We start from the raw sequence: 26,776 nt of genomic DNA on the forward strand, positions 1-26,776 counted from the left end.
TTTCCTAAACCGGCCTTTTACCCTAAAGAAGATTTTCAACTAACTGGATTGAGGCAAAAAAATCTCTTCAAACACAATATTCAATAACTGAAAAAGTGCATCCAAACCAATGGTATTAGTTTTGTTTGTTGGGCTGGGTAATGGCTCGCAGCACCCCAGGTTTGTTTGGTTTGGAAATCCATGAGCGATACATTGAGGAAAACTGAAAGGTAGAGTGAAAGAGTACCCTTTTTCATTTTTTTGCAATGTCCCTTGGGTCATTAGCTTCTTGTAAATGGACTCCGTCCCCCAAAGAGAATCCATTATTTTGACTAACTTATCCATCAAATATTTTGACTAACTTATCCATCAAATTTTTTTTTTTTTTAATTACTCTCTTCTTCCCTCTTCTGAGTCAAAAAAATCTTGAACTTCTAGCATAGTAGTAAGGTAAGCATTTACTTTCTTTTTTTTTCTTCTGAGCTGATTCTGAAAACTGCTTGCTGGTTGGTAAACTAAGACAAATATAACATTAACATTATATCTCACCGTATCTCATTGTTACTCTTTTCTCCCGATTTGCATTTCATTCGACTATTTCTTATGCAGAAAATAATGTGATCTATCGTCCTCCTCCTAAAATCAATAGCATTTCGTCGGAATAGGCCTATTACAGATCCCTCTTTCTCGAGCGCAAAATGTTTCAAAAAAAGGCGGTGGCCTGGTTTGAAAATACCAATTAACACTTTCTTTAAAAAATGTTGTCCTTCTATCGAGATTGAAAAAGCAGGAAACATTAAAGAAAGAGATCGAGATTTTGAATTGTTGTTTGAATCCGTGTATAAGGAGTACTTTGGCTAATATCGATTTGTCGATAATATGTGTCTAAGGTACCCTATTTTAGTTGCTCTCTGTATGGATAAAACATATACCCCCTTGTTTTGATTCGACAAAAGATTTTGCCGACTATATCCCGATTTCCCTCTTTTTTTTTTCTACTTGACTTTGTTTTTCGATAATATCCTTAAAGTTAACAAGTGTTGCTTCATCATTTTTCCAATTCAATGAAAATAGAGTCGATCTTTAAGTTACAACCGTCGTTCATGGTCGAGCATCAAAGGTAGTTTCAATTCAATTCATAGATCTTCTTGGGAAATTTCCACCTTGGAGGGTTGCAGGATTGCGATGAGCTGGAGCTGCCGTCAGCCTGCTAGGCGATGCTAGATTTTGAGCCTTCGAGCCCGCACATTCTTCGTCCCGACGCAAGAAGCTTCCATTATCTCAATAAAGAAAGTCAAGCCACGACACCTATCCTGTTCTTTGCCTGTTCCACTTGGAAAGAAAGACATTATTCCCTCCATATCAAGTACTACGAAACAAAAAAATTCATCTCAAGTGATTAGGCTAGGACAAGATTCAAACCTGCAGTCTTCTGGTCATGGGCCTGATGAGTCAACCAATTCCTCCACCCCACTTCTTCCCTTTATCTTTCTTTCACTATTTCTACCCCCGGGGTTGCTTGGCCGATCTCGAACCAGTGCTTAGTAAGCTAGGTCAAGGCCTCTTGTATAGGTTGGAGCTTCAAAGCGGACCAGATTATTAAAGAAATGGGAGAAAGGTTTTTCACTTGCTTACTAGGGTTGGTAGCTAAATTCGGTCTTCGAGACCCCATAACATAAGAAAGTCGTGGAGTGTATAAGCCCCGATAGGGAGAGGAGCTACTTGCTTGTGGTAGTCATTTCGAATGAGCAAGTAGGGGGCGGCAACTAAAGAGGTAGCGAGACTTATCGCAATTGCAGGAATAGGTTGACTTTCTTGCATTTTGGTTATGGAAAGTGAAAGTCGTTTTGTTTAGTACGAGATCGCTTCACACCTCGCGGTGCTTACACCTCTCGCCTATCAAAGTTCTGTTCATAACCACACTAGTAGCTATGGAGCGATTCAAGCCACTAAATTCTTATGTGGGGATAGCTTGAAAAACAATGCTTCCAAAAATTACTTACTTTTGGAGATACAAGCCTTTAATTTGTGTTATAGTCAAAGTGAGCTTGACTCAATAATAATTGGCAAGTACTATTGATAGAGAGGTTAGATATTTGAATCTCCTCCCTCTTAAATATTATTGCCGAACTAAAAACTAATGAACCTATACATGTTAATCGATGATAATAGAATATAAGTGAACATCAATCAATTGGAGTTGATTTTGAGGCCAAATTGACATTGACCACAGAGAACTATTGCAACAAGTGAAAAATTGACCTCGATAAACAGAGCATGCCCAAAGTCGAGTCGGTCAAGGCTTTGTTTGTTGACTTCTTTACTCACCCCACCCAAAATGTTTGGTAGCAAAGCTATATGGAAGACCAAAATTATTCTTTATTTTTTAAAATTCAGATACTATAATGAATATTCTTAATGTTTCTAGAACGAATGATTATTTTTTTCAAAAATATTTACAAAAAAAAAAAAAAGAACCAAATTTGGATACTAAGAAAATAAAAAATAAAGGAAAAAAATGAAAACATGGAGAGCAGTAAGCACCAGACGTGCAGAGATGTAATAAATACCGTTGACCGTTGACCGTTTCGCTATCCTCCAAATAAAATTATAACGGTAAACGAACCCTTGATTTCCTCTCTTCCACTTCTCTTCCTCTTTCGGTATTGAAAGGAAAAGCAAAAGCAAAATTAAGAAAAGCAGATTAGAAAAGAAAATGGAAAATAAATAATGAAAAATTAAAATTAAAATTAAAATTAATGATAATAATAATAATAATAAAAAAGTCAATTGCGAGTTCAACAATTCCCTTCGTCGTTTCTTCTTCCCCTTTCCAGTTTTCTTCCCTCTCCACAGGCTGCGAAAATGGAGCGCAAGAAGACCATGACGATGAACTGGGATGGACTCCGCGACGACGACGACGACGACCGTTTTTTCGAGTCCATGGAGAGAATGTCGTGCGCCATGCCGGAGGATTTGGCTTCCTCTTCCGACGACGACGATTTCGAAGACAGTCGAATGTCGTTTGCCTCCGTCGTCTCCACCGCCAAACACGAAGAGTTCAGAGCCTTCTCAATGACTTCACAGATGACGCCGGAGTACGATATTTGGATGGCGACACCAGGTTCGATTAAGGAACGTCGCAAGAGATTGCTGGAAGGAATGGGATTGAATAGTGGTAAACAGTTTCAGAGGATCCAGAGTAAGGTACTCCAGCGGGAGATTTCGAGGAAATTACTCGCGAACGTCGAAATTTCTCAACCGGAAACGACGACTGTCGTATCTCCTGAAAATGTGGATCAGAAGCAGGAACCACCGGAAACGCCATTGCCGATCGTGCTCGTCCGCTCGCGATCTCATGGAGAAAGAGGCACATTCACGATTTCCAGGGAACGGAATGACGACCTAATCAAAAACGTCCCGAGGCAGAGCCTCAGGAGAACTTACTCAACGATCATGGCGTCGAGTGCTCGGATCCGCAACTATCCTGATGCGATCACAGTTACGTCGAACGAATGCGGACAATCGAGCGGTGCAGTTTTTGTAATCAAGAATCTGGATACAGGGAAGGAGTTCATCGTGAATGAATACGATCAAGACGGAATGTGGAATCGACTCAGCGATCTCCAAACAGGAAAGCAACTTACAATGGAGGAATTCGAGAAATGCGTTGGATACTCACCGGTGGTGAAGGAATTGATGCGAAGAGAGAACGTATCAAGAATGAACGGACAGTTCGGCGATAGGAAAATCAACATGAATTCGTATCTATCGAAGAGCTTGAGAATGAGCAAGAGAAGAGGAGCGGCTCTATTGAAGAACATCAAAGGCTCCATGACAGGTTTAATCGGGGAAAAGGATAGAGAAATACCTCAAGCATCGCTAGAGACAAGACCTAGCAGGAACGCGTCGTCGTCGTGTCATTCTCCGCCTCGGAATTCGACTTCGACGCCGCCGTCGTCGTCAGATCAGTGGGTGAAAGTGAGACAGAGCGGGAGATCGTACAAGGAGCTTTCGGCGCTGCATTTCTGCCAGGAAATTGAGGCGCATGAGGGCTCAATTTGGGTGATGAAATTCAGTTCTGACGCGCGGTTGCTGGCGAGTGCGGGTGAGGATAGAGTAATTCATATATGGGAAGTGCAGGAATGCGAGGTGATGTCGATGAAACCGAACGAAGAAGCAAGTATGACGCCGCTTCATCCTTTGTATTGTCCTTCGCCTGAAAGACCTGCCATTGGAGAGGCTTCGGCGTTGCCGTCTGAGAAGAGGAAGAAAGGGAAAGGGCTTTCTGGGAGCAGGAAAGGGACTGTGATTCCTGATTATGTTCACGTTCCTGAAACTGTGTTCTCGCTTTCGGACAAACCACTCTCCTCTTTCACTGGTCATCAAGACGATGTTCTGGATCTCTCTTGGTCTTCTAATTCTCAGGTAACTTCTCTTCCTCTCTCTCTCTTTCTCTCTCTTTTTTGTTTGAAACTTAAAATTGAATTTGATCTAATTTTAAGATAATGATTATAATTGAATTATAATTTTTATTATTCTTAATCTTTTATTATATTAAAATAAATAGTTTCACAAAGTTTGGAGATTTAATTTTTTTTTTAAATAATAAACTTGTTAAATATGAAGATGGAAAGTTAAAAGCATCTACACAACTTCCAATACTAAATATAATTTAATCAAGAATAAAATAGGCTTGATTACTAAAAATGTTGTATGTTTTTTCTCCACAAAACTTGGTTTTGTTTACTCTCCTCACCAAGCAATCACTTCGAAATATTTTAGATCCTAAAATATTTTTGAATCAAAGGTTCACACAAGCAAATACAATTTTCTCAAGTAATTACTTTAAAATATTTTAGATTCTAAAATATTTTTAAATCAAACAAATATTCAGATTCACACAAGTAAATACAATTACAATTATTATTATCCAGTTCTCTAAATATGTCAAGTTGTATTTATTTTTACTTAAAATCTTTTACTTTCATACATCATAACTCAAAATTAGATAAAATTTTAACTTCAAATTTAGAAAGGTATTGCAATATTTAATTTATAAGTTTTTGTTCTCGAGACAATCAAAATAGATTTTCTCATGCAATCAAAAATTAGTTAGACTAACGTGAAGTTAAAAGTTTGTTTTGAAAAAGTTATGAATTTATTATACCTTTAATAAAAACATAAATGAGTGTAAAATTTGAGTTTATGACAGAATTAATGGGTGAATTAGCCAAAATTACAAAAACCAGGGTGGTATTAGTAGGTAATGTTTGACAACTAAAAACCTTGATGTTGATGGAATTTTAGCTCCTGCTTTCATCTTCAATGGACAAAACCGTAAGGCTATGGGACATGGAAACCAAAATCTGCTTAAAGATGTTTGCCCACAACGATTATGGTAAGAATTTCACTAGCTTGTCTGAGGTAGCTCATTCTGTTTCTCACTTGTACGATGCTTTATTATTATTATTTATATTATTTTTGTGGAAAAAACATTTAGTTAGTATTATTTTTTACAGTGACCTGCGTTCAATTCAACCCAGTAGATGATAACTATTTTATCAGTGGAGCACTTGATGCAAAAGTGAGGATATGGAACATACCTGATCGATATGTCGTCGATTGGACTGATCTTCATGAAATGGTCACCGCCGCTTGCTATACGCCTGATGGCCAGGTTGGTGTCTCATTCTCCATTTGCATCAAATCTTTGGTTTTGTTTCGTAACATTCTGCCTCGTTTACCAAATACGCATCAATCATTTGAGAACATCTGACTCTTAAAAAGGCCAAACAAAAAAAGTTGTAAGCTTTTGTTTGATCAATTCAAGAGATGATGAACATGAATGCTTTTGTCTGATTTGCAGGGTGCTATAATAGGTTCACATAAAGGGAGCTGTCGAATGTACAGCATAGAGGGTACAGTTTCATGCACATCTCTATATTAAATTCCAACCGATTTACTATAATAACGATGATTTATATTGTTTAATTTAACTTACTTTGAAGTATAGATTCCAAATTAGAACAAAAGAACCAGGTTGATTTTCTAAGCAAAAAGAAGTCTACTGGAAAAAAGATCACTGGTTTCCAAGTAATCCTTTGTTCTTCTAGCCTTCATTGTTAACTTTTGCTAAGTGAATTCAATTATGGTGTAATAACTTGGTACCTTAACAGTTTGTTCCAGGTAGCCCTACTGAAGTGCTGGTTACTTCTGCTGATTCTCGAATTCGGATCTTGGAAGGCACCGAAGTAAATCACAAATTCAAAGGTAAGAAAACTCTCCATGTCCACCTAAAAGCAGTAGAGAAGAAGGAAGGTCAATTGCCATATGTTACAAACAAACAAATAAATAAAACTTTATTGTTTTCTTACTAATTTGTTGTTCTAAATTTTAGAAGTTGATTGATAGAACTGACATGGGATATCAGGTTTCCGAAATACCAGCAGCCAACTTACAGCATCATTCAATCAAGATGGGAAATATGTGATATGTGCAAGTGAAGATTCTCAAGTTTTTGTATGGAAGAGAGAGGAGCCAAGAAATCCAAGAAATCCAAATTCTGGAAAGAAATGTTTGATAGCAACCAGAGGTCATGAACACTTCCCTTGTAGAGATGTTTCTGTAGCAATCGCATGGCCTGGAATGATAAGCGGTAAACCGCCATTGGTGCAAATGTACTCGAAACGACATTCAAAACGAGGCCAATCGCAGCCACCTTCAGCCTGCAGCTCACCAACTCGAGAAGAAAACGGCTCATTTGTAAACCCTAAGAAACTATTGCCACCTTTACCAAAGAAATACAACAATAATACCTCACCTCCTCCAGATGAGGAGCAGCAGCAGCAGCAGCAGAGACAGCAAGCTCAAGTTGCTCGGTCGGAGTCGAGAACTGGTGAAGCACTCAGTCCATCACCTTCAGCCTCTATCAGGTATGGCGATTCGCCTTCTATTTCTTCTTCTGCTGGCATCAACAACAACCCATCAGCTTCGCCCTGGCCTTCCTCTTGGTCCTGGTTTGATGTTGGAAGCAGCCATGGCCACCATGCTGTCCCAGCTACTGCATGGGGATTGGTCATTGTGACAGCTGGGTTGGGAGGTGAAATAAGGGTCTATCAAAATTTTGGACTGCCACGTAGGATTGGACGACAGACTAATTTCTGGCAAACTACATAGGATTGCTTGGTTGATCATAAAACAAATTCCATGGTGTTCTACTTAGGATCGGGAATTTGCTTCTAGTATTACCATGTTGGAACTCTTCTAGTGTATTAAGTTCTAGGATAAAGTTCTCAACATATATAGGACTAAAATACAAGCTGCTGGAAGGTTGTTTCAGAGAATAAAGCTCCTGTTTTTGTAGATTATTGTTACATAGATCACATGTGAACTTCAGAAACTAATGTAAAAGTACCCTACCTGCGAACAATTTTTCTTATTCAACAATATTACAATAGGTTTTTGTATATACCACCAGAATGGTGATAGCTATGGATTAATTCAGGCAATTCAGTCTTAAAATAGGTTTAACCAGAGAGGCAGCTATTAGCCTACTGGTGTTCTGCTTTTTTTACTGTAATAAGGGTAGGAAATAACGTCACTATCTCCTGCAATTATCTAATTGGCATCGTTTCCAAATTCTAATTCAGTGATTTCTGAAACCGTCAAAAAGTCTTGACAATTTTGATATAATTCGATGGAATGCAAATGTAGAAGCAAAAAGATCAATCTTGTTGCAGCAGATCAATGTTTCTACTCAAGTAGTCAAATTATGTGTTTTTTTAGATCTAAACATTACAGCATATGAAAAGAGAGCTGATGGACAAACCTCAAATCATCTCTGGAAACGTAATAAATAACACCGCAGCTATGTTGCCTTGAGTTACAACTGCAGATTTATGATTATTTTCTTCCCCATGTGAAGGCTTTTTATTTTCAGAGACGTGGAGGTAGAACACCAATCTTCTTGGATACTTCGGCCTCCATTCCTTCCCATTGAAAAACTGCAGAATGCAGCATTAGAGTATAAGGGAAGAACAAAAACTGTAGATACAGCCAGAACCACTTTTATAGACAAAAATTTATTTTAAATTTTTGAAGCGTTAAAAACATGCGAGATTGATTGGAAAGCACATATCGTGATAAGAAGCCGAAGGAAAGCACAGATAAGGATCAGCTACTTCAAAATTAAAATCAGCTTGATCTAGTCTTCAACTAACGACCAACTGTACTACTGCAAAATTAAGGGCTCAAGCATAAAATTACAGTCAAAACCTTTCAAGATATAAGTGAGGGCAGTGTATTTTACATGAACAGACAAGAGATGTAGTAATTACCTTTTCCAAGCAGCGGTGTTTTGCGCCCATTTACTCGTAATGTAGGTAGCCACCATTACAAAAATATAACCAGCAACAGTTTGTGTTGCGATATTGAATCCCAGCCATTGGTGAATCTCAGTTGTGTAGTTGGCATAAGTTACAACATGAAAGGAAAGGAAACCCACGTGGAATTTTGTAGCCTCCCTTTCCACTACGGTCTCTAAGACTCTTCAATATGAGATGGTGATATAAGTTAAAGATTTGACAGAGTAATCAAAATCCAAAACCAATCTTCATTTGGCGGTCATACACCAGGGTGTAAAGTGGGTGGTTTATGTAGTACGCTATGAGAGCTCCAAAACTCCAATGATACGTGTAGTTACGGAAGACACTTGACAAGGGTGAAGCTGTATGACTAAGCCTATGAACAAGAAGTTCTACATGATCCGCTTAGACTAATGGAGGAAATAATAGTACATGGCATACGTCTGAACAGGGTAGGTATGACGCTCCTCTATTTAGTCAAAAAAAAACTTAGACTGGGTGGGATAGAGATAACAAGTGGTTCTATAAGAAACTTCGAGACTCGGCGACAACAGAGAAATTTGGTAGCTGACAACAGACAAATTTTGTAGAATTTTTTAGAAAAAGATAACTATGTATAACTATGCTTAATTGATTTTTTACATCTTCCACCCATGCCAATAGTATATATATAGAGGTAATTTGGGACATTCAAGCACCATTCATTATGCCCTTAATTTAATTAGGAACTAATGAACCTACATGTATATACATGTACCAGTGATCCTTTAACACATGTATCTACCGGTGTTCCTTCAACACATGTATCTATTCATATATGTATCTATCAGTGATCCTTCAACAGGGATCGTCCTTAAATGTGATGGTAATCGCAGTAATCTTGGAGTTTCTTGCTTGAGATTAGAACAATAGGACTCTTTTGACCCTGGTTTGGCAGACAGGGTAAGACGCTGTCTAGAGGAACAGTATTTTCTTCCTGTTGAATGGGAGAATACAATAAGACAATCAGTTTGCTGAGTTTGGGAGACATTAATCTCTCGTTTATCGTGTTTGGAAGAGATTAAGTGGGAAAATTGAAAGATATAACAAAATACATGAGGAATTGCCAGCTAGTATTGTATCAATCAATTCATGCTTTAGCAATCCAGAAAGACAAAAGAAAGCTACTGCAACACATGATCAGAAGTTAGAACTAAACTCCTTTTTATCTCATCGAACGCGTAATTATGAATAGTAAGACCTTGCTGCACTAGAACTTCCGTTATCATTCCTATTGAGATGGATTTTCAATATGACAGAGCAAGCAGTCGATAAAATCAATGATTGTAGCAGAAGCGCTAAATCTAAAGCTTAATCAACCAGAAACTGATGACAGAAACAAAAATAGTGGAGTCAAGACTTGCGTCGCTGATGAATGGTCTCCTGCGAGTCTTTCACCGTAGTCTACAAATCTTCATACAGAAGTAAATTAAGTAGACACAAATTCAGAAATAAAGAAGCAATAAAACAGTGAGATTCCGATTTTCGACTCTATCGCACAAAGATACATCAGAACAACAGGCTCCACGTAAAGAAACACAGCAAAGTCCGCGTAATCTCATTAACCAGGAGAGCTTCCGACTACAATAACAAAGAACGAGAAGCTCACCGAATCATCGATCTGAACGCCGGCAGCGATGATTTTCTCTACCACTCCTGGAAACAATGGAGACCTTCATTGATTGGACTAAATGTGGACGAAATGTGGACGAAGTATACACTGATTCTTGTTGCAGCAGCGAGGTATTGTAAGATTAGAAAAGAGAGAAGATGAAGGTATGAGAACTGATTAATGGCGTGAAGTTGGAAGTTCTGGGAGTTATGGCGAGCCGACGCAATGAAACTAGGCGGAGTATTAGGTGGACCCACTTGGTTAAGTCATTAGTGAATATTATGGGATGTGAGGGATAGCCATTTTAGTTTTTATTTTTTTTACTTTCTTTTTCTAAAAAGAAATATCATAATTGTTTTTAGTTTTTATTTTTTTATTTTTTTATTTTTAAATACAAACTTGTTTTATAATTTATTTTTGTTTGAAATATTATTGAATTTATTAAATTATATTGAAAAATATAAATTATCCATTAAAATTTTGTTATAAATCAATATTTAAAAAATATATAAAAAGGTGAGGAAAAATTGTCCATAGAGAATCCATAAATCTGTCCAATCTTGAACACTAACTTTTTTCTTTTTTCTTTTTTCTTTTTTCTTTTCTTTTTTTTTTTCTTTTTTTTTTTTGTAAAAGTGAAGATTGAAGAACAAGCAATTAGCTAGTGCTTTCAAAACAAAAGAACGGTGAGATAAATTTTGGCGGGAAGGAAAAATGGAGGTCGGCGGAGGAGGAGATGGAGGTTTTAGTCCTCGCGCCAGCGTAGAAGACATACAGAGACGGCTGCTTCGACCGTCGTCGATTCACTCACCACCTCCGACGCCGTCAATCTCGATATTCTACTTATTTCTCCATCAATTTCACTAGTAATGTTTTTTAATCTCCTTGAGACCTGAACTTCTAGAATTTCTCATGTTTATTTCCAGGTTTTCTCGCGGCAAAGATGTTCAAGGTCGAAATTCATCGCAGTTCGAGGCGAATGCCATGGGGCTTTATCGTAAACAAGAAGCAAAAGAAGGAGAAACTGCGAGAAGGAAGAGGAAACTCGAAGATTACTTGGATCCGGTTCTTCTCTCTGCGGTTTCTTCGAAGATCAGTCGTGCGCAGAAGGTTCCTAAGATGAAGGTAAAGAGAGAGGTTAGGGATTTTGAGTGGCCCGTCGCTGAATTGAGGATGTTGATGGATGATTCGACGGTCGGAAAGGGGAAAATTAATACTGTTAATCTCGGTAATGACTCTGATAATCTCACAGAAAATAATGAAGAAGGAGATGTTAAATTCTCTACTCCGTTTCAAAAATTTGAGCAGACTGCGTTGGTACTGTTCGAATTATGAACTGAAATTGAAATATTAACTAACAAATGTAGGAATGTACAAAACTGGATAGAAATAAAGAAGATCGGAGGCTTGTTTCTGTTTATTTGCATTTTGTAGTCATACAAAGGGCCCTCTCTCGGTCTGAGATGAATTCTTCATCCCAATCTTGAATAGAAAAGGAGATACTATCATCTTTGATCACTGATTGAATAAATACTATTGCTCTTTGTGATCATTCTCTGTGAGAATTTGCGAAGTAGTTAATTATTGCCATTTTTACATGTTAATGTCATTTTTACATGCTTCTGGATTGCCATTTTTACGTGTTAATGTCATGCATTCATTACACATGAAGAAGAACAATTATCATTAACATTTTAGCGCTATTTTGATGAACCGATAACATTTTACTATGAGTATGATCCTTTAAGAAAATGAATCAAACTTTGTCAAGTAAAATTGAACTGCGCCTTATTGTATGATCATTTTGTTAAGTAATTTTTTAGTTGTCCTAAAGTTATTTGTACTTTGAGAGTTCTGTATTGGCATGAGAGAAAAGATATTCTCGCATGGAAAGATCATTCTTGTATGAGTGTTTAGCATGGTAGATTTCCCCCCTTCTTTTCAAGTCGGCATAAAAATTCCAGAGAGATCTGTTTTAACTTTCTGGCTGTTTACGACTAGAGTTAGGTAAACTGAGGTGGTTAAGACTTACTATATAAGGTTTAATTAGTTGTATTACTGTTTTGTTGATAGAACCTAGAAGTCTTTGATCACTGATTGAATAATACTATTGCTCTTTCTAACTGAAATATTTACTTTTCAAATTATATATAACTTCTATCATCTTTGATCACTGATTGAATAATACTATTGCTCTTTGTGATCATTCTCTGTGAGAATTTGCGAAGTAGAACGGGGATTGAATACCAAAGCATAAAATTTTATTTACTTTTCAAATTATTAGAATAGAAAAGGAGATACTAATTCTAACTGAAATATGTGATTTTTTATTCGCTTGATGAAAAGCCTTCGTGAGATTATGATTCGGTTTACTATATATAGTTTATTAGGTATAGTTAATTATTATATATAATTATGTATCACATATAGTTTTACTGGATATAGCTTTTTGCTATACATAATTACTTACTATATATGACTATTACTTTATAATTACTTACTATATAACTATTACTTTATATGTCATTTATTATACAAGGCATGTCATTTACTATATACAAGTAAACTAAGGGTATGCCTTGTTTGACCATAGGTTTACAACTCCCTATTAAGTTCAAAGTTTTTAGGTCTTGTGTAATGATTAAATGAATAATATTAATTTGTTCCTTTTTAACTGTATGTTAAAATTTCTTTGTATATGGAATGTTAAGACATTTGTTGTGGCAATTCAATCTATTACTAGTAAAAGGGATTACTTTACTTTATGGTGGATTTTGTGTGTTCTTTCTTTTAAATGCTATAGTTACATTAGATATCAAGTTTGTATATGCATCATTGTCTCGTGGAATCTTTCTATAGATTCATTTCTACACGTACAAAACTAAGTGGCAGCATCAGCTGTTTCTTTAATCAATGTTTTAGAAGGCTTTTAAGGCTTGTATTTTGGGACTTGCTCAAAGTATGATTCCAACATTTAGCCTCAAGACTTATACCTTCTTTGGACCATAAGAGGCTTATGCCTCCTTGGAAATGCGTTAAGAATCGAGGTCTTTACAACCCATATAATGATTGATTAGAAGAGGCGAAATAAACAAGCTTGTAAAGTAGTTCTTCTTTGGAATCAGATAATATACGCACCATTGATTTGATATACTAGTTTCCCAAACTGCAGGGCTTAAACCGAACAAGAAAGTGAAAGATAAAGGGTAAGAACCATTTATAAAAGACGTGAAAAGGAAAAGGCAAAAGAATTATTCTCTTGATTTGCTCAATCTCTGACCGCTGGTAGTGTATGAGGTGTTAATTTGAGGTCCTTATCATAGTTTATCCGATATTTGTATGATGTTTACTATTCCTTTGATTCTCTATGCTTCTGCTCATCTCTGCTGTTTGCAGGCTACAGGGTGCCACACCACAGATGGATGCTACTGACCTTTTCTTTACTCGGCCACCACGACGGACGAGGAGAGATGCCTGCCCATTGCTGATGGTTGTACTCTGTCCCTGCTATTGGAGAATCATTGGGATACGAGATTTGCTTTGGACTCTCCATCTACCGTAAAACTTCCCTTTTTGTCGACATTTGGAGTTGCATTTTCATGAACATGGAGCATGGAATAGACTTCCAAAAAGAAAAAGGTCCCCTCCATTTTCATTGTTTATTTATAAAAAAAAATTAATTTGTGGGCGTTAATATTTATTGATTCTAAGGATAAAAACGTCATTTCAGTTTCTTTAGTTTTTTTTGGGCGATTCTATCGATTTCCTTTTGTTATTTTTTTTCTGTTCTTTTCTATCTGCTTTTTTTCTCTCGGCATCGAATCTGAACTTGTTTTTTATTCCAAACATTATCTTCTCCATGTTAAATTTATCTCAATTCTACCATTTTCTTCCAGTTCATCTTCATATGAATTGACTGAATATGGGTAATTGGATATCTCACTGTTCTCTAGCTTAATGAAGTGACAGAAATTCCAGTTCATAATATGAAAACAGGGAATAGACGTTGCCCTGGCCTTCTGTGGAGTTTGTGGGCCTCTGATGTCACTGCAGTACAAAAGTAGTCTCATTGTGGTCTTTTCTATCATCCCTTTTGCCCTGCCAATCAGAAAATGCTCGAAACAAATGGCAACCCCTCTCTCTCTTACTGTCTGTTCTCTAATGATTTGAATTCAATGTTTTTCTTCTTAACATTTTCCTCGCCTGCAGCCACCGTCTTTGGCGTCTCCTAGTATATCAGATCAACCACCTCGGTCTCAGCCAGCGCTTAGGAGGTCCAGCGTATTGATGGCTCAACAGGTCTCTCTCTCTCTCTCTGTCTCGGAGTTTCTTTACTTTGTATACTTCTGAATAATGAGCTGAATTTTTTTAAGTTTGAATTGATTTCTAAACCAGGACGACGGGTGGCCTTTGGGATTAAGACTACTAAATGCTAGAGTTGGATTGCTGGAAAACCGGGACTTTTCCGGATCAATCTCCTTCAACACTTTGCCCACTGGATCTCCGATCTCCTTCGCGGACTCTTCAGATCTTGATTCTCAGGTATGTCCATAAACTTTATACTGCCTCTTGTTTTTCTTGTTTTTTTTTAGGAATCACGAATCTACTCAATAGTATAATAGTGTCCGCTTTACCAAAAGGTCTCGTATTAATGTAGATGTATTACTTATAATAAATGCGTCATCATTCTCTAAATTTGCGAATACGGGACTCCCTCCCAACAATCATCATCATTCCCTAAATTTGAGAATATGGGACTACTGTTGAACACAACTCACTGTGAGAAACACTCGCACTCCTTATTAAGACCAATCGAAAAGAGAATACAAGACACTCTATAGAATACTATAGCTCTTTATTGTTTTTGGATTTCTTGGATGAATAACCTACGTACGGTGGGGTATTTATACTAAGCCTAAACAATCTATATTTAACCGATCTAAATCTAGACCTAACAAATCTAAATTTTTCTCTCTCTTTCTCCTAAAATCTCTACTAAAATAAATATACAAGTTCTTACAATTATTTGGTTTGACTCTACTGCGTTAGTACAATTATTGGGCTTGACTCTATTGAGCCAGTGATGATATTTCAACAACTCCCTCCCAACAATCTTCGACCATTTTCTCTGCATTTTTTGTGTTGTAAATGGTCACAATTTGTCTTCAACTTCTCCCGCTTTGTGTTCCGATTGATTGCAGTCAAGTGGGTCATTCCTCCATGCTAAAAGCATCAGTGGAGGTAGTCTAATAAGCGGTTCTGACATCGTGGAGCTCTCGAGAAGATCATCAAGAGGGGGAAGCACAGAAACCAGCCTAGGAGGATACAGAAAGAACGACTTCAAGTCCAAGCCATGGTTGTTTTCTCTTTGCTGTAAACTAAGCACCGACGCTGTGAGCGTCACCAGAACTCACTCGCTGGCTCACTTTCTGGAAGCGGAAAGGAGGAGAACCGCCGCTAATTGCCGGAGGAACCAGCTGAGAGCAATGATGCAAGGGCGGCCACGTCCCAGTAATTTGTTGGCCAGCTGAAACACTCTCTTTAAGTGAGGTACTTGGGACCCTTCATTTTCTAGTTTGGTTATTTTCGTTTCTTCTCTCTTTTTGTGCATATTCGGATGGAGAGTGTTACTTTGTGGGTTCTGTTCATTTAAATTCGGAATATGAAAATTCAAGTTAATCTAAATGTAGGCCAAACGAGGTAATTGTTAGGTACTATTTTCTTTAGAATGGTACATTCGAAATTTCGTACACTCCCAAAAAGTTTACTAAAAAAATTAATGTGAATATAGGCGGTTTAAATTAGGAGTAGGGGAGGGATTGAGAGAACTTTCTAAAGAAAAGTTATTATGTCCTTTTTTTAAAGAGAAGGATAATAAATTTTCTAGTTTTCAAAACTTCAGGTTGATTTTGATTTGAATCATAGGTAAAATGTAGATTAAAAAAGAAGTAGTATTTTTAAGTTTAATTTTTAAAAATTAAAAAAATTTAAATAATTGTCAACGGACGACTGCAATGAACAGATTCAACTTACTAGAAATTTGTAAATATTGGATCTTCCATTATTTAAATTGTGTATCTCTGTCACGTGATTGTCATATGATTGGATGATGGAAGAAATCTAATGTTTGAGTCAATTATAAATAATATCAACAACATTATACATGTTTCATATAATTTTCTTTTTACTAAGTTTGATTTCTCATTTGTAATTTAAATCTAAGATTGATCCCATCATCAACAAATGAAAAAGACTAAATTTGTGATGTTTTACGTTTAAATGATTATTTGAATTTTTAATTTTTAATCGTTATTTATCATTTATATATTATATCTGGTATATAAGTACGGTATTAAATTTTTGTCTAAGATTTGTATTAACATTTATAGATTTGACCTATATTTTAAAAACAATATATATGTGTATATACTTAAAAAAAAATCAAATAAATTTATATTTCATATGAAAAAAAAAAAGGAAACGTTGTGACCTCTTTTTAATATACATATTAAATTTTTGGAGTAGAACAGAATTGTTCCTTTTTCGTGCTTGTTTCAGAAAGTTGACTCATAGCGGTCAACTTTTGCCGTCTACGCTGCTGGAAGAGCTAATCCGACAAGGATAATGTTTGCACGACTTTCGAATATAATTATTTGGCCGATTTAAATAAAAATACTCAATTCATTTGATATCCAAATTTAGATATTTTTTTAAATTATAGGTTAATGTTTTTCATCCATATTTTAATGATGATAGAGATGTTTTTATAACAAATTAATTTTTTTTTTTTTTGGTACTTTAAAATTTAGTGTGATTTCTTACCCAAGCCATTAATAAATTAATTAAAGATCCAATATATTTATAAATTAAAAAAAAAAGTCTAAATCATTAAATAATAAAAACTAACCTTTAGTTTTGATAGATTTTAAAAAAAATAGAAATTAAATTATTACTACCAAATTTCAAAGACTAAATTATTGTTTTTTTTTTCTGCCACATGCTTATAAATTACATTTATTATCCCTTTGAAATATATATATATAATTAGTGTGTTAATGTTGTCATTAATAAACATTGGTTTTATTATTAATGACTCCTATATTTATAATTATGATTTACTTTTTGAGGTTAGTTTCTTAAATAACATAATTAGAACGATAATTATCAAACATGTATTTTTAAAATCTCAAACTTTAAATAAACATATTAATTATTAAAAATGTTATTTTTTATTTAAAAAGTATTAAAAAAATTATGTTGCGCAGTTTCGTGACATGACATGACAACAACATTTTTATTATTATTATTCAAAGAATGTGACATAACAACTAAAATTATTTAAACAAAATTCAAATTTTAAAAGTCAAAAAGAGCACTTAAGTTGAATTCTTAAGAATTTAGGGACTAAAATGAAAATTGGAAGAAATATTTTTGAGGGACCTAAAATAAATATCATGGTAAAGGAAACAGCTAATTATTGACCAATTTATGAAGCTTTATTACAACTCAAAAACATAACAAAGTACTCACCAAGCATACCTGACTCAGTAACGACATACTCGACCCCCTTATACTTACTTAAGACGATCGAATCGTACGAACAACGCTTGTCGCCGTGCTTCTTAGACATTCAAGTAGATTTTATACGTGTAGTGAACATAACCATTGGTATTCTACCATATCCAAGACTTTGTTACATCGGCTGTCGAAGAAGATTCCGAGCGGAAGATGCTACTTAGAAACTCTTATCGACGTCCTCGCCACATTCAACCGAAAACCGTCCTGTACTGTGGCTACCAATCTTCCCAAATGAACCTAAAGCTGATAAGCTCTTGAAGCTACTGCTACCCTCACTGAAATTCGACTTCCTCGACCGCCTTGGTTTCGATGAACTAACTTCAGATTCTTGATTATCAGCCACCTTGGTCTTTGCCACAAGTAGTTGAGTAATGCTGCTTCGACAAAACGGGCAAAGCGGGGCGGTAGGACACGTGCTCGAGGTGTTTTGCTTCTTGTAGCAGCATAAGGCTAGAGTGCAATGGGCACACATTTGATGACCACATGGATGGACCTCTAAAGTACAGGCCTGTTCGAAGCATATGCAGCATAACTCGACGTCGCACCCCTGTTTGAAAGTTTCGATGAGCAAATAAGAATCAGAATATGTCGAGTTTGAGGAAACTATATCAGTATGTTTCACTCAATGAAAGTCATTGTGAAATCCCACATCGGTCGTGGAGGAGAACGAAACATTCTTTATAAGGGTGTGGAAACGTCTCCCTAGCTTACGCGTTTTAAAAACCTTCGAGGGAAAGGCCAAAGAGGACAATATCTGTTAGTGGTGGGCTTGAATTGTTACAAATGGTATCAGAGCCAGACATCGGGCAATGTGTCAGCGAGGAGACTAAGCCTCGAAAGGGGGTGAACACGAGGCGGTGTGCCAGCAAAGACGCTGGGCCCTGAAGAGGGGTAGATTCGAGGTCTCACACCAATTGGAGAAGGGAACGAGTGCCAGCAAGGACACTAGCCCTGAAGGAGGGTGGATTGTGAGATCCCGTATCAGATGGGGAGGAGAACGAAACATTCTTTATAAAGGCGTGGACATATCTCCCTAACAGACGCGTTTTAAAAACCATGAGAGAAAACCCGAAAGGGAAATAATCCCAAAGAAGACAATATCTTCTAGCGGTGGGATCTTAAATGATATTACCTCAAAAGCATGAAAGTTCGAGCGGAAAAACCGTTATTACCTCAGATTCTGCATCATCCAACTCAACATCGGATTGTAACGGAGACGGAGATGAGTAGGAACTCTCCTTCAATATGGCCTTCTCCCTCTCCATGTTTGCTTCCACTAAGGCCCTCTCTAGCAGAGCTTTTGCCTCTTCATTTAGCTCATTGATGAATTTAAATTTTGATGGCCAAACAAGAGGCTCTGCTGCTGAAGGATTCAGTAACGCTGCACACGCTCGATTCTTTCGTTTCATAGCGATCGAGTAAGGTATTCTCCTACAAACATGTAATAACAAGTTCGAGCAATTAAGATCGAGTATTCATAATCATATTTGATCTACAAGTTCATGATTCATATAACATGCTAGAGCTTACCCAGCTGAATCCACTTGTAATCTTTCAGCTCCCCACGCAAGCAATTCTCGAACGCATTCTAACGAACCACTTCGAGCAGCTAGATGAAGAGGCGAACTCCCAGGATAGCTGCAAATTGTAATGAAAGATCAGCTCATCAGCTCATACAAACAAAATCAATATCACAATCAGCTTAATATCTACCCATAAGCACAAGTTGAAGCACAAACAAGAGCCCCATTCGCCAAAAGTATCCGAATGCACTGTGGCTGTCGTTGTCGTGCAGCTAAATGCAACGGAGTAGCACCTCCTCCGTCTCGAATATTCACATATCTAATAAACCCCCTGCCGACGACATCCAATTCAAAGTAAATAACGCATCAAAACACAAAAAATCAATATCTATGGGGATAAGAACTAACCAAGAAGCTGCAACAGGAGCTGAATGAGCAGCAGAAATTATAGCTTCTAAGCAATCAGAGTGGCCAAAATAAGCAGCATAATGCAGGCAGGTTCGTCGATTTAGAGTATCAAACATCAAAATCTATTGATATCATATGAATAAACACATTGTTATGTAATTGAAACAAGCATACGCCAAGAACATTCAATAAATCATACAAATTAGGACACAAACATTTGCTCCTGCTTCAATCAATCTCTGCACACAAGATATCTTCCCGTTCATCGTAGCCAGCATTAATGGTGTCTAAGTTCATCAAATCCAAATCAAATTAAACCAAAACATGAGATTCAAAGTGCAAACAAAATGGATTAAATGTTCTTAGCGATTAGATGAAATCATTACCTGTTTATTGCGATTCAACACATCAGGATTCACAGACCGATCCAAGAGCATATTAAGAATCTGATAACAAATGCCCAAATAATCATTCACAAATCAAGAAAAGAAGGAACAAAAGAGAAGGAATCAAGACCCACCTCGATCTGACCATAAGCAGCGGCGATGTGAAGAACAGACATTTTAGTACGAGGAGTGGTGAGTTCCAACATAGTTGGATCAGCCTCCAGCATAGCCAGAACGAGCTCCGAATCCCCATTTTGCACAGCTCGGAACAGCCCATTTTCATGGTGTTCGCCGCAGCTCAGCCCTTGACCCATCAGCTCTCCAGGTGGGTTACGCCGTCAGTTCATGGAGAAGTACCCAGCAACTGATTCACGCGCCACCGCCTGCGGAGGCTGACCGGAGTTGGGCTTTGCTGTTGGTAAACGCTGAATGTGAAAGGGGAATTTCTTGTGGAGAAAATCGTGGAGGAGTTGGCCTTCTTCGGCTGCTTGACCTTATTGTGTGAAATTTATGACCATTGGTGTCGGAATCTGACCCATTCCCCAACGAATCCGACTGCCGTGTATTTTTGTAATTTAATTAACAAAAAAAAAAAAGACAAAATTAAAGTTAATTAATTATTAATTTAATCTCAATTTGTTTTTGTTTTTCTCTTTCTTTTTCTAAAGTTTCAAAAGAATTAGGCTGGTTGGTGAAGTTAAGCTTTTACGGTAAGGATTATATATATATATAATAATTGGAATATTTTGATTTTCCACCTACAGATATTTTAGCCACCGTCATGCTTACTCTAATAAACAATTTCTATTATCTATCTCGATCGGGATGAGCTAGCACACTGTCTCACACTCTTATATAGTCAAGTAGTTCGACCATTCTACATCACCAAACATGTCAGTCTTGATACTGCATGATATGTTAATCTCGTCAACCAAGAGAGAGTTAGTTGTCGTCATGCTTACTCTAATGAACAATTTCTATTATCTAGCTCGATCAAGATGAGCTAACACACTGTCTCGCACTCTTATGTAGTCAAGTAGTCGCTGACCATTCCACATCACTAAATATGTTTGTCTCGACACTGCATGATATGTTAGTCTTGTCAACCAAGAGAGTGTTAGCTTAAGATTTAGGTTACAAAAAAATATAGTACTAAGTGACGCTTCTAGAATGCTAAGTTGCAATAAACAAACACTTTTCAGAACATTACGTAACTAACCATGATCAAAAAGTTGGTTAAAACTTAACTAGAAGTGAATGTCGTGTTATACTTTACTTTATACTTACTACACATGAAGCATAGCTAAAACACTTAACGTTTCACAAAACTTTAAACAATATAAGACCAAATATTACTTTATATCGACTTTTAATATCTTATTTATATCGTTTATATACATTTATTTATATCTTCAAAATTACAAAAGTATTCTCGATTATATGAATATATGAATTATAATAATACCTTATTATATTGATCGAAATTTAAGAATAAATTGATACAAAATGCTAATTATCGATAATTTAATAATAAAAATAAAATAAAAAAGAATAATACACTTTTTGGTGGTTGCAAGTAAATATTTGTCAAGTAGAATAGAATAGCAAAGTTGACTCAAAAGTGGGAAAACAATTCAATACTTAAACTTTGAATCCTTAAGGATAAAAGGATTTACAAATATAAACAAGAAAAGAATAACAAGCTTTTACTTTAATATCTTGCTTTTAAATCACGAAAACGAGCTAAATTCGACGATTGAGATTTTTTTCAATCTTGCTTTATCGAGATATTAGTGTTGAGTATGAGAATTTGAATATTTATTCAATCCAAGAATGTGTATCAATTACTGTTGAGTTAGGTTCGCTGCTAAGTATTTGAATTGTAAAATCAACATTATCGCCATATTACTCGACCTAATTATGCATGGAATAAGAAATATGTTTGGAATAGTTAAACTAAATAGATTTTTGGTGTTATTAAGAATTTGGCATAGGATTGCTACAAATCTACTCAATTTTCTAACTTTCTATTCTCTTTTGGGAGAAGTATCCAATTTTATTTCATCATTACACTAACCAGCTTTGATAAATATATTGAATTCAACTCATATTTCTTATAATTAAAAAAATTATAAACTTTATTTAATTAAAAAAATTATATAGATACTTTCCTCTCATCTTTGGAAAACGTGGAAAATCCACTAAAATCTTGGTCGCTCGAGAAGTAGAGATGTCCCCGCCACCTATTTCATTTTTCACTTCGTAAAATTTTTTGTTTATTTTTGTGGAAATCAGAGTCGAAATTTTCCACAGATAATTTGTGTGAATCGGATTCTCGCAGGTAATTTTTCCGTGTATTATTCTCTTAAAAAATAATTATTTTAAACTTTTCATTTTTCAATATAATCTTTATTAAAAAAATCATAATAAATCAATATTATATATATATAATATTCTACCTCCATCCTTTCTAAAAAATTAAAATTTTAATATTATAACATAGTTTAAATATTACCATTATAATCTCAACATTAACTAATTTATTTTTTCAATATATGTGTTGAAATTACGCAGGACAGAAACAGAGTGAGGCAAAGAATTGGACAGAGATGGGATGAAGAATATAATCTCGTCCCCAGTCCCATTTAAAATAGAGAACTCAAAAAAAGAGTCTCACTCGCCATTAGGGGTGTACATCCAACCTGACAATCCTGACCAACCTAACCCAAATTATAAGGGTTGGGTTGGATTAGTCTTTGGGTTGAGTTGGGTTATTTTTTCTGAACCCGAAATGACTCGGTTCGATTTCGGGTTCATAGGATAAAAAACTCAGGTTGACCCAAACCTGAATAAAATTTATAAATTATATTAAGAACTTTGTCGCATGTAAAGGTCTGTTAGAGTGGCAATACGAGTTTACTCGGGTCGGGTTGGGTTACCGATCAACCCCTTAAGGAGGGTGTTATAATTTTTTTTTTTTTTTTTCCTTCAATCAGAATTGAAAAATCTTAACCTAATCTATCTTACAGTTTGGGATTATTATTTCCTCTTTCTCTGCAGCCCAGCCCAAATCACTTTAGGACAGCCCAAGCCCAAAATGAACTGCTCTCCATCTCTCAGCATTAGCAGAACTCCGCGGTGCACACATCTGCACCACTCTTCAAACTTGGAAGCGCCATTGCCAGAACCTTGCACCTTTTCTCTCCGCCTCTCTCACGAAACCGCTCGTTTATGCTGAAACGAGCCCAATTGGTCTTGTGGATCACTCCGATTTCAAGGCTTAAGAGGTTCGATTCGTCTTTATCTCATCAGAATCTGGTGATTAACGGAGTTCTTTCGGCAACTGATTCTGTGGATTGTAACTCATAGTACCTCACTTTCTTGGTCAGTCGCGTTTTGGTCTTCAGAGGTTTGCTTCAACTTTTAATGAGCCCCTCAGAATCTGGTTAATCACGGTGTTATTTCGGTAGCTGATTTTGAGATTTGTAGCTCATATTGCCTCATTTTCTACTGAATTGAACTGTTAAATTTATATTCTAGTATTATCGGAGATTTTTCGGTTTCTTATATACTTCTTTTCTCATGCCGGATTTTGGGGTTTAATTAGTTTCAGGCAACGTTTAATTTATGAGGGTTTTAAAAATTTAGGTCTAGAATGAGCTTAAATGAAATTTAGAGATGTTTTGAGGCATTGATAGTTTTATGGTTTTAGTATTGTTCCATGCCCTTGTTTAACTTTTTTTTTTTTTTTTTTCTATTTAAATAATTCGTCTCAGTGTTTGCTTCTTTGTATTTAGGGCCTTCAAATCTTCGTACATTTGAAACCTTGCATTTGTTGGTGAAGTAACAGGAGAGCAATCATGGATGGTAAGTTGACAATTGTACTCTATCAATAATTAGTGACTGTTCTCTTTGGTAAAGAGTTTGCTAGAGCAACTTCATTTTCTGCTTCTGTTTTCTGAACTTTTGTTTCTGTGTGTGTCTGCTGGGATAGTGCTGAATGCTCATTTTTGTTTACTCCCATAATTCAGTGGCCCGATCTCTTGTCGATTGTTAGATAATGTATTCACTGTTGTAAATGGAATAAAAAGGTAGTATGTAACAAGCCAAGTTCACCGCTAGCCGATATTGTCCTCTTTGAGCTTTCCCTTCCGGGCTTCCCCTCAAGGTTTTAAAACGTGTTCACTAGAGAGAGTTTTCTTCACCCTTATAAGAAATGTTTCGTTCTCCTCTCCAACCGATGTGGGATCTCATAATCCACCCCCCCTTGGGGGCCCAACATCCTCGTTGGCTCACCGCCAGGTGTCTAACCCTGATACCATTTGTAACAACTCAAGCCCACCGCTAGTAGATATTGTCCTCTTTGAGTTTTTCCTTCCAGATCTTCCCTCAAAGTTTTAAAATGCGTCCACTAGGGAGAGATTTCCACACCCTTATGTGGGATCTCACATATTATCTTTCTAAAAATAATAAGGAACACATATGTTGTTGGTTTCAATGTGTTTATTATCCTAGAGAATGTTTCCTTAATTGTGTTGCACAATAACAATCCCATTTGAGAAAGGTTGATTCCGTATGTTGTCCAAGTTTTCTTTTTCCTCCTTCGCCACTGTCAGCCTTGTTCCGATCGGAATCCAGTCACATACAAAAGAAATCCACCAGCAACGGCAGCAGCATGATCAAAACTACTAGCTACATTAAAATTTAAATTTGGAGACTCTTTGTTTGCCTTTAGACATCCAATATGTATTTCTTGAGATGACTTGTGAGACTCATTTGCTGTTTGATTTTGTACATGTTCGAGTGCAAAAGGAAATATTGAACTAAAAAACCATAAGTTTTCATTTTCGATCAAACAATTGCAACCAAGTGATTCAATTTCATGAGCTGCTTTGGGACAATAACTTTTTTGGATTTTAGACTCTTTCAAGTTTTTTAGTTTTCTTAATTTTCCTATGCACGTCTAATTAAATATCCAATCCTCTGTTGTTACTTGCAAAAGTATAAATAGAAGTCAAAAGATTGTTTAACTTGGTAATTGAATTTGTTTGAGCTGAAACAGACTATAGTTGACTAATCTTCACCATTTTGGCTACAGTCGACTCGCAACCAACCATGGAAGAAACCATCTTGGTTGGTGATGATTTAATGATGGGGCCACCATCACCCATCATTCCACCTGAAATTGCATCTCATGTGCTTGAAGGTGTTGAATTATGTGATGGTATATTGAGGAATCTCTTTTTATGTAAGTTTTGTTCTTTATTAGTAATTGTCATTATCTTTTATTAGCTCTTCTTTTAGAATCTGAGCTTGCTTTCCAATTTTTCTTTATAGGCTTGCAAATCAATGATATCGAACCTTTTTGTCAAGATGAAATAGCTGTTTATCGACAGTGTGCCGAAAAACGGGTAACACTAAAACTTATTGAAATTCAAATTTGAGATGCCAGTCTTTTCTTATTTCTAGAATTGTTCAGTTGAGGGCTGCTGGGTGCTGGGAATCCATTAAATTGAATAAACGGCTAGAACTCAGTTCTTATTTCTAGAATTGTGGGAAAACTTTCCATAATCCCTTTGATATTCTTTTGGGTTGATTCCTCATCTCCCATTATATTTTGTTCCCTTGCTTCTTTAATGACACCTTCCTAATTATTTGACTGCATAAATAAATTGTAGGATAGAGAACTAAGACAACGGCTTCAAGATAGCGAAAGAAAATTAGGGTCATCAATGCCTCTAGATGCAGCAAAGGAAAGGGCTACGCAACTCGAATCAGAAGTAACGTCATTGGAGAGGTATGCTAGCACTCTCCAGCAATTACAGTTACCGACCATTATTGTCGATTCTGAATCTTGTGGTAGATTTTATTTCCTCTTGCTGAATTTATACATTAGTTTCGTCAAACTGGTTGATCTTGAGTACGAAATAATTCCCTCTGCGTTTCTTAAAGATTATAAGGTTGATTAGTCTATATCTAGAAATTTTTTCAATGATACCTCGCTACATATCTTTCGGGTCACTATCTCAAGAACAAAGTCGATAATTTTTATGGGTCGACATGGCTATGGATATAGATTGGATGTGGTGATTAGAAACGAACCGTCGTACTTTTGAAGATTGAACCTTGATTGGGATGAGAAATTGAGGATCTTGTTTTGTTCTTGGATGCTAGATGGGTTTCGTTATCAATTCTCTTGCAATTACTCATTTTTCTTGATTCAAGCCAATTCAAGAGGATTTTTTTAAAACTGTCTACAGAAAATTTCACAAGGAGAAATACCTTATCCTTCCTCCTTTTTACCTACTGTTTTGTGAGTTAATAGAATGGATTCTAGTCGAGTTCACGTTTCCCTTATGTAACTCGATTGCAATAGTGTTATGTTTCACGTCCCTAACTTTCACTCATATATCCTTTTGATCTGTAGACGTTTGATTCTTGCTAGTGGAGTTGAGGGCATGGAAGGATTCCGTCAAAGATGGAGTTTACACGGTCGACTCACCGATACCAAGTAATCTTGATCTTCTGTTTCATCACTAAGTGTCGCTTCAGTCAAATTTTTAACAACCAATTAAACCGATTTCAGTAACTCGGTAAGTATCGACATTAACAGTTGTCTTGCATCCATTTTAATGCAGGAAAAGGCTGGAATCTTTAAAGCAAGGAATCGAGATCAGGAGAGACGATAAGCCAGCAGCGGAGAAAACGTCGACTTCCAAAAGATGGTTCTTTTAGTGTAAGTGCTTGATTCAGATACCAGGCTTCTTCCTATTTGGTTCTTAAAGGCTCAATGAACAATGATTCTTCTGAAATGAATACAAACAAGGGGTTGAGTTTTAGGCTCTAATTAGTCTGATATGGCATCGTTTTACAATTTTCTTGGCA

General features: G+C 36.3%; 5 protein-coding genes and 1 pseudogene across 8 annotated transcripts; 4 read left to right on the plus strand and 2 right to left on the minus strand.

The window, feature by feature from the left end:
* The first annotated feature begins 2,826 nt into the window (after positions 1-2,826).
* Positions 2,827-7,438, plus strand: LOC111463107. The gene is made up of 7 exons (XM_023106924.1): positions 2,827-4,407; positions 5,290-5,380; positions 5,502-5,659; positions 5,849-5,900; positions 5,996-6,075; positions 6,159-6,252; positions 6,413-7,438. The coding sequence occupies exons 1-7, from the start codon at positions 2,845-2,847 to the stop codon at positions 7,156-7,158; spliced, it is 2,784 nt and encodes a 927-aa protein (XP_022962692.1). The 5' UTR covers positions 2,827-2,844; the 3' UTR covers positions 7,159-7,438.
* Positions 6,977-9,050, minus strand: LOC111463058 (annotated as a pseudogene).
* Positions 9,051-10,704: 1,654 nt separating this feature from the next.
* On the plus strand, positions 10,705-11,478 carry LOC111463108. The gene is made up of 2 exons (XM_023106925.1): positions 10,705-10,820; positions 10,923-11,478. The coding sequence occupies exons 1-2, from the start codon at positions 10,711-10,713 to the stop codon at positions 11,329-11,331; spliced, it is 519 nt and encodes a 172-aa protein (XP_022962693.1). The 5' UTR covers positions 10,705-10,710; the 3' UTR covers positions 11,332-11,478.
* A 1,932-nt stretch (positions 11,479-13,410) lies between these two features.
* Positions 13,411-15,748, plus strand: LOC111463409. 2 transcript variants are annotated; one of them, XM_023107340.1, is made up of 5 exons: positions 13,411-13,635; positions 13,993-14,124; positions 14,206-14,295; positions 14,392-14,538; positions 15,198-15,748. In XM_023107340.1, the coding sequence occupies exons 2-5, from the start codon at positions 14,038-14,040 to the stop codon at positions 15,525-15,527; spliced, it is 654 nt and encodes a 217-aa protein (XP_022963108.1). In that variant the 5' UTR covers positions 13,411-13,635; positions 13,993-14,037; the 3' UTR covers positions 15,528-15,748. The 2 variants fall into 2 exon arrangements, with proteins under 2 accessions (XP_022963108.1, XP_022963107.1); XM_023107339.1 differs by lacking the exon at positions 13,411-13,635 and adding an exon at positions 13,861-13,946 and having other exon boundaries at positions 13,982-14,124.
* Positions 15,749-17,412: 1,664 nt separating this feature from the next.
* LOC111463397 (putative E3 ubiquitin-protein ligase XBAT31) lies at positions 17,413-20,417 on the minus strand. The gene is made up of 8 exons (XM_023107326.1): positions 20,026-20,417; positions 19,892-19,951; positions 19,721-19,792; positions 19,506-19,627; positions 19,288-19,428; positions 19,105-19,212; positions 18,747-19,005; positions 17,413-18,121 (listed from the first exon to the last, which is right to left on the minus strand). The coding sequence occupies exons 1-8, from the start codon at positions 20,203-20,205 to the stop codon at positions 17,732-17,734; spliced, it is 1,332 nt and encodes a 443-aa protein (XP_022963094.1). The 5' UTR covers positions 20,206-20,417; the 3' UTR covers positions 17,413-17,731.
* A 2,610-nt stretch (positions 20,418-23,027) lies between these two features.
* Positions 23,028-26,747, plus strand: LOC111463112. Of its 3 annotated transcripts, none has more exons than XM_023106929.1 (7): positions 23,028-23,300; positions 23,689-23,758; positions 24,990-25,139; positions 25,229-25,302; positions 25,570-25,688; positions 26,319-26,402; positions 26,530-26,747. In XM_023106929.1, exons 2-7 carry the CDS (start codon positions 23,752-23,754, stop codon positions 26,624-26,626), a joined length of 531 nt encoding a protein of 176 aa, XP_022962697.1. In that variant the 5' UTR covers positions 23,028-23,300; positions 23,689-23,751; the 3' UTR covers positions 26,627-26,747. The 3 variants fall into 3 exon arrangements, with proteins under 3 accessions (XP_022962697.1, XP_022962699.1, XP_022962698.1); XM_023106931.1 differs by having other exon boundaries at positions 23,028-23,275; XM_023106930.1 differs by having other exon boundaries at positions 23,028-23,178.
* Positions 26,748-26,776: the final 29 nt, after the last annotated feature.

Source organism: Cucurbita moschata, unplaced genomic scaffold (genome assembly GCF_002738365.1).
Source record: "Cucurbita moschata cultivar Rifu unplaced genomic scaffold, Cmos_1.0 Cmo_Scf00028, whole genome shotgun sequence".
Classification (NCBI taxonomy): Eukaryota; Viridiplantae; Streptophyta; class Magnoliopsida; order Cucurbitales; family Cucurbitaceae; genus Cucurbita; species Cucurbita moschata.

What these genes read in the sequence shown, in the direction of transcription:
- LOC111463107 (XM_023106924.1), top strand. Translation starts at nt 2,845, where the DNA reads ATGGAGCGCAAGAAGACCATGACGATGAACTGGGATGGACTCCGCGAC. An exon ending in TCGAATGTACAGCATAGAGG is followed by an intron (nt 5,901 to 5,995) that starts GTACAGTTTCAT and finishes TTTGAAGTATAG; the next exon opens with ATTCCAAATTAGAACAAAAG. An exon ending in AGTAAATCACAAATTCAAAG is followed by an intron (nt 6,253 to 6,412) that starts GTAAGAAAACTC and finishes ATGGGATATCAG; the next exon opens with GTTTCCGAAATACCAGCAGC.
- LOC111463108 (XM_023106925.1), top strand. Translation starts at nt 10,711, where the DNA reads ATGGAGGTCGGCGGAGGAGGAGATGGAGGTTTTAGTCCTCGCGCCAGC. An exon ending in CACTCACCACCTCCGACGCC is followed by an intron (nt 10,821 to 10,922) that starts GTCAATCTCGAT and finishes GTTTATTTCCAG; the next exon opens with GTTTTCTCGCGGCAAAGATG.
- LOC111463409 (XM_023107340.1), top strand. Translation starts at nt 14,038, where the DNA reads ATGTCACTGCAGTACAAAAGTAGTCTCATTGTGGTCTTTTCTATCATC. An exon ending in GCGTATTGATGGCTCAACAG is followed by an intron (nt 14,296 to 14,391) that starts GTCTCTCTCTCT and finishes TTTCTAAACCAG; the next exon opens with GACGACGGGTGGCCTTTGGG. An exon ending in CTTCAGATCTTGATTCTCAG is followed by an intron (nt 14,539 to 15,197) that starts GTATGTCCATAA and finishes GATTGATTGCAG; the next exon opens with TCAAGTGGGTCATTCCTCCA.
- LOC111463397 (XM_023107326.1), bottom strand. Translation starts at nt 20,205, where the DNA reads ATGGGTCAAGGGCTGAGCTGCGGCGAACACCATGAAAATGGGCTGTTC. An exon ending in TGATTGAAGCAGGAGCAAAT is followed by an intron (nt 19,628 to 19,720) that starts GTTTGTGTCCTA and finishes TGATATCAATAG; the next exon opens with ATTTTGATGTTTGATACTCT. An exon ending in GCTCCTGTTGCAGCTTCTTG is followed by an intron (nt 19,429 to 19,505) that starts GTTAGTTCTTAT and finishes TGTCGTCGGCAG; the next exon opens with GGGGTTTATTAGATATGTGA.
- LOC111463112 (XM_023106929.1), top strand. An exon ending in GACAGTGTGCCGAAAAACGG is followed by an intron (nt 25,303 to 25,569) that starts GTAACACTAAAA and finishes AATAAATTGTAG; the next exon opens with GATAGAGAACTAAGACAACG. An exon ending in GGTCGACTCACCGATACCAA is followed by an intron (nt 26,403 to 26,529) that starts GTAATCTTGATC and finishes ATTTTAATGCAG; the next exon opens with GAAAAGGCTGGAATCTTTAA.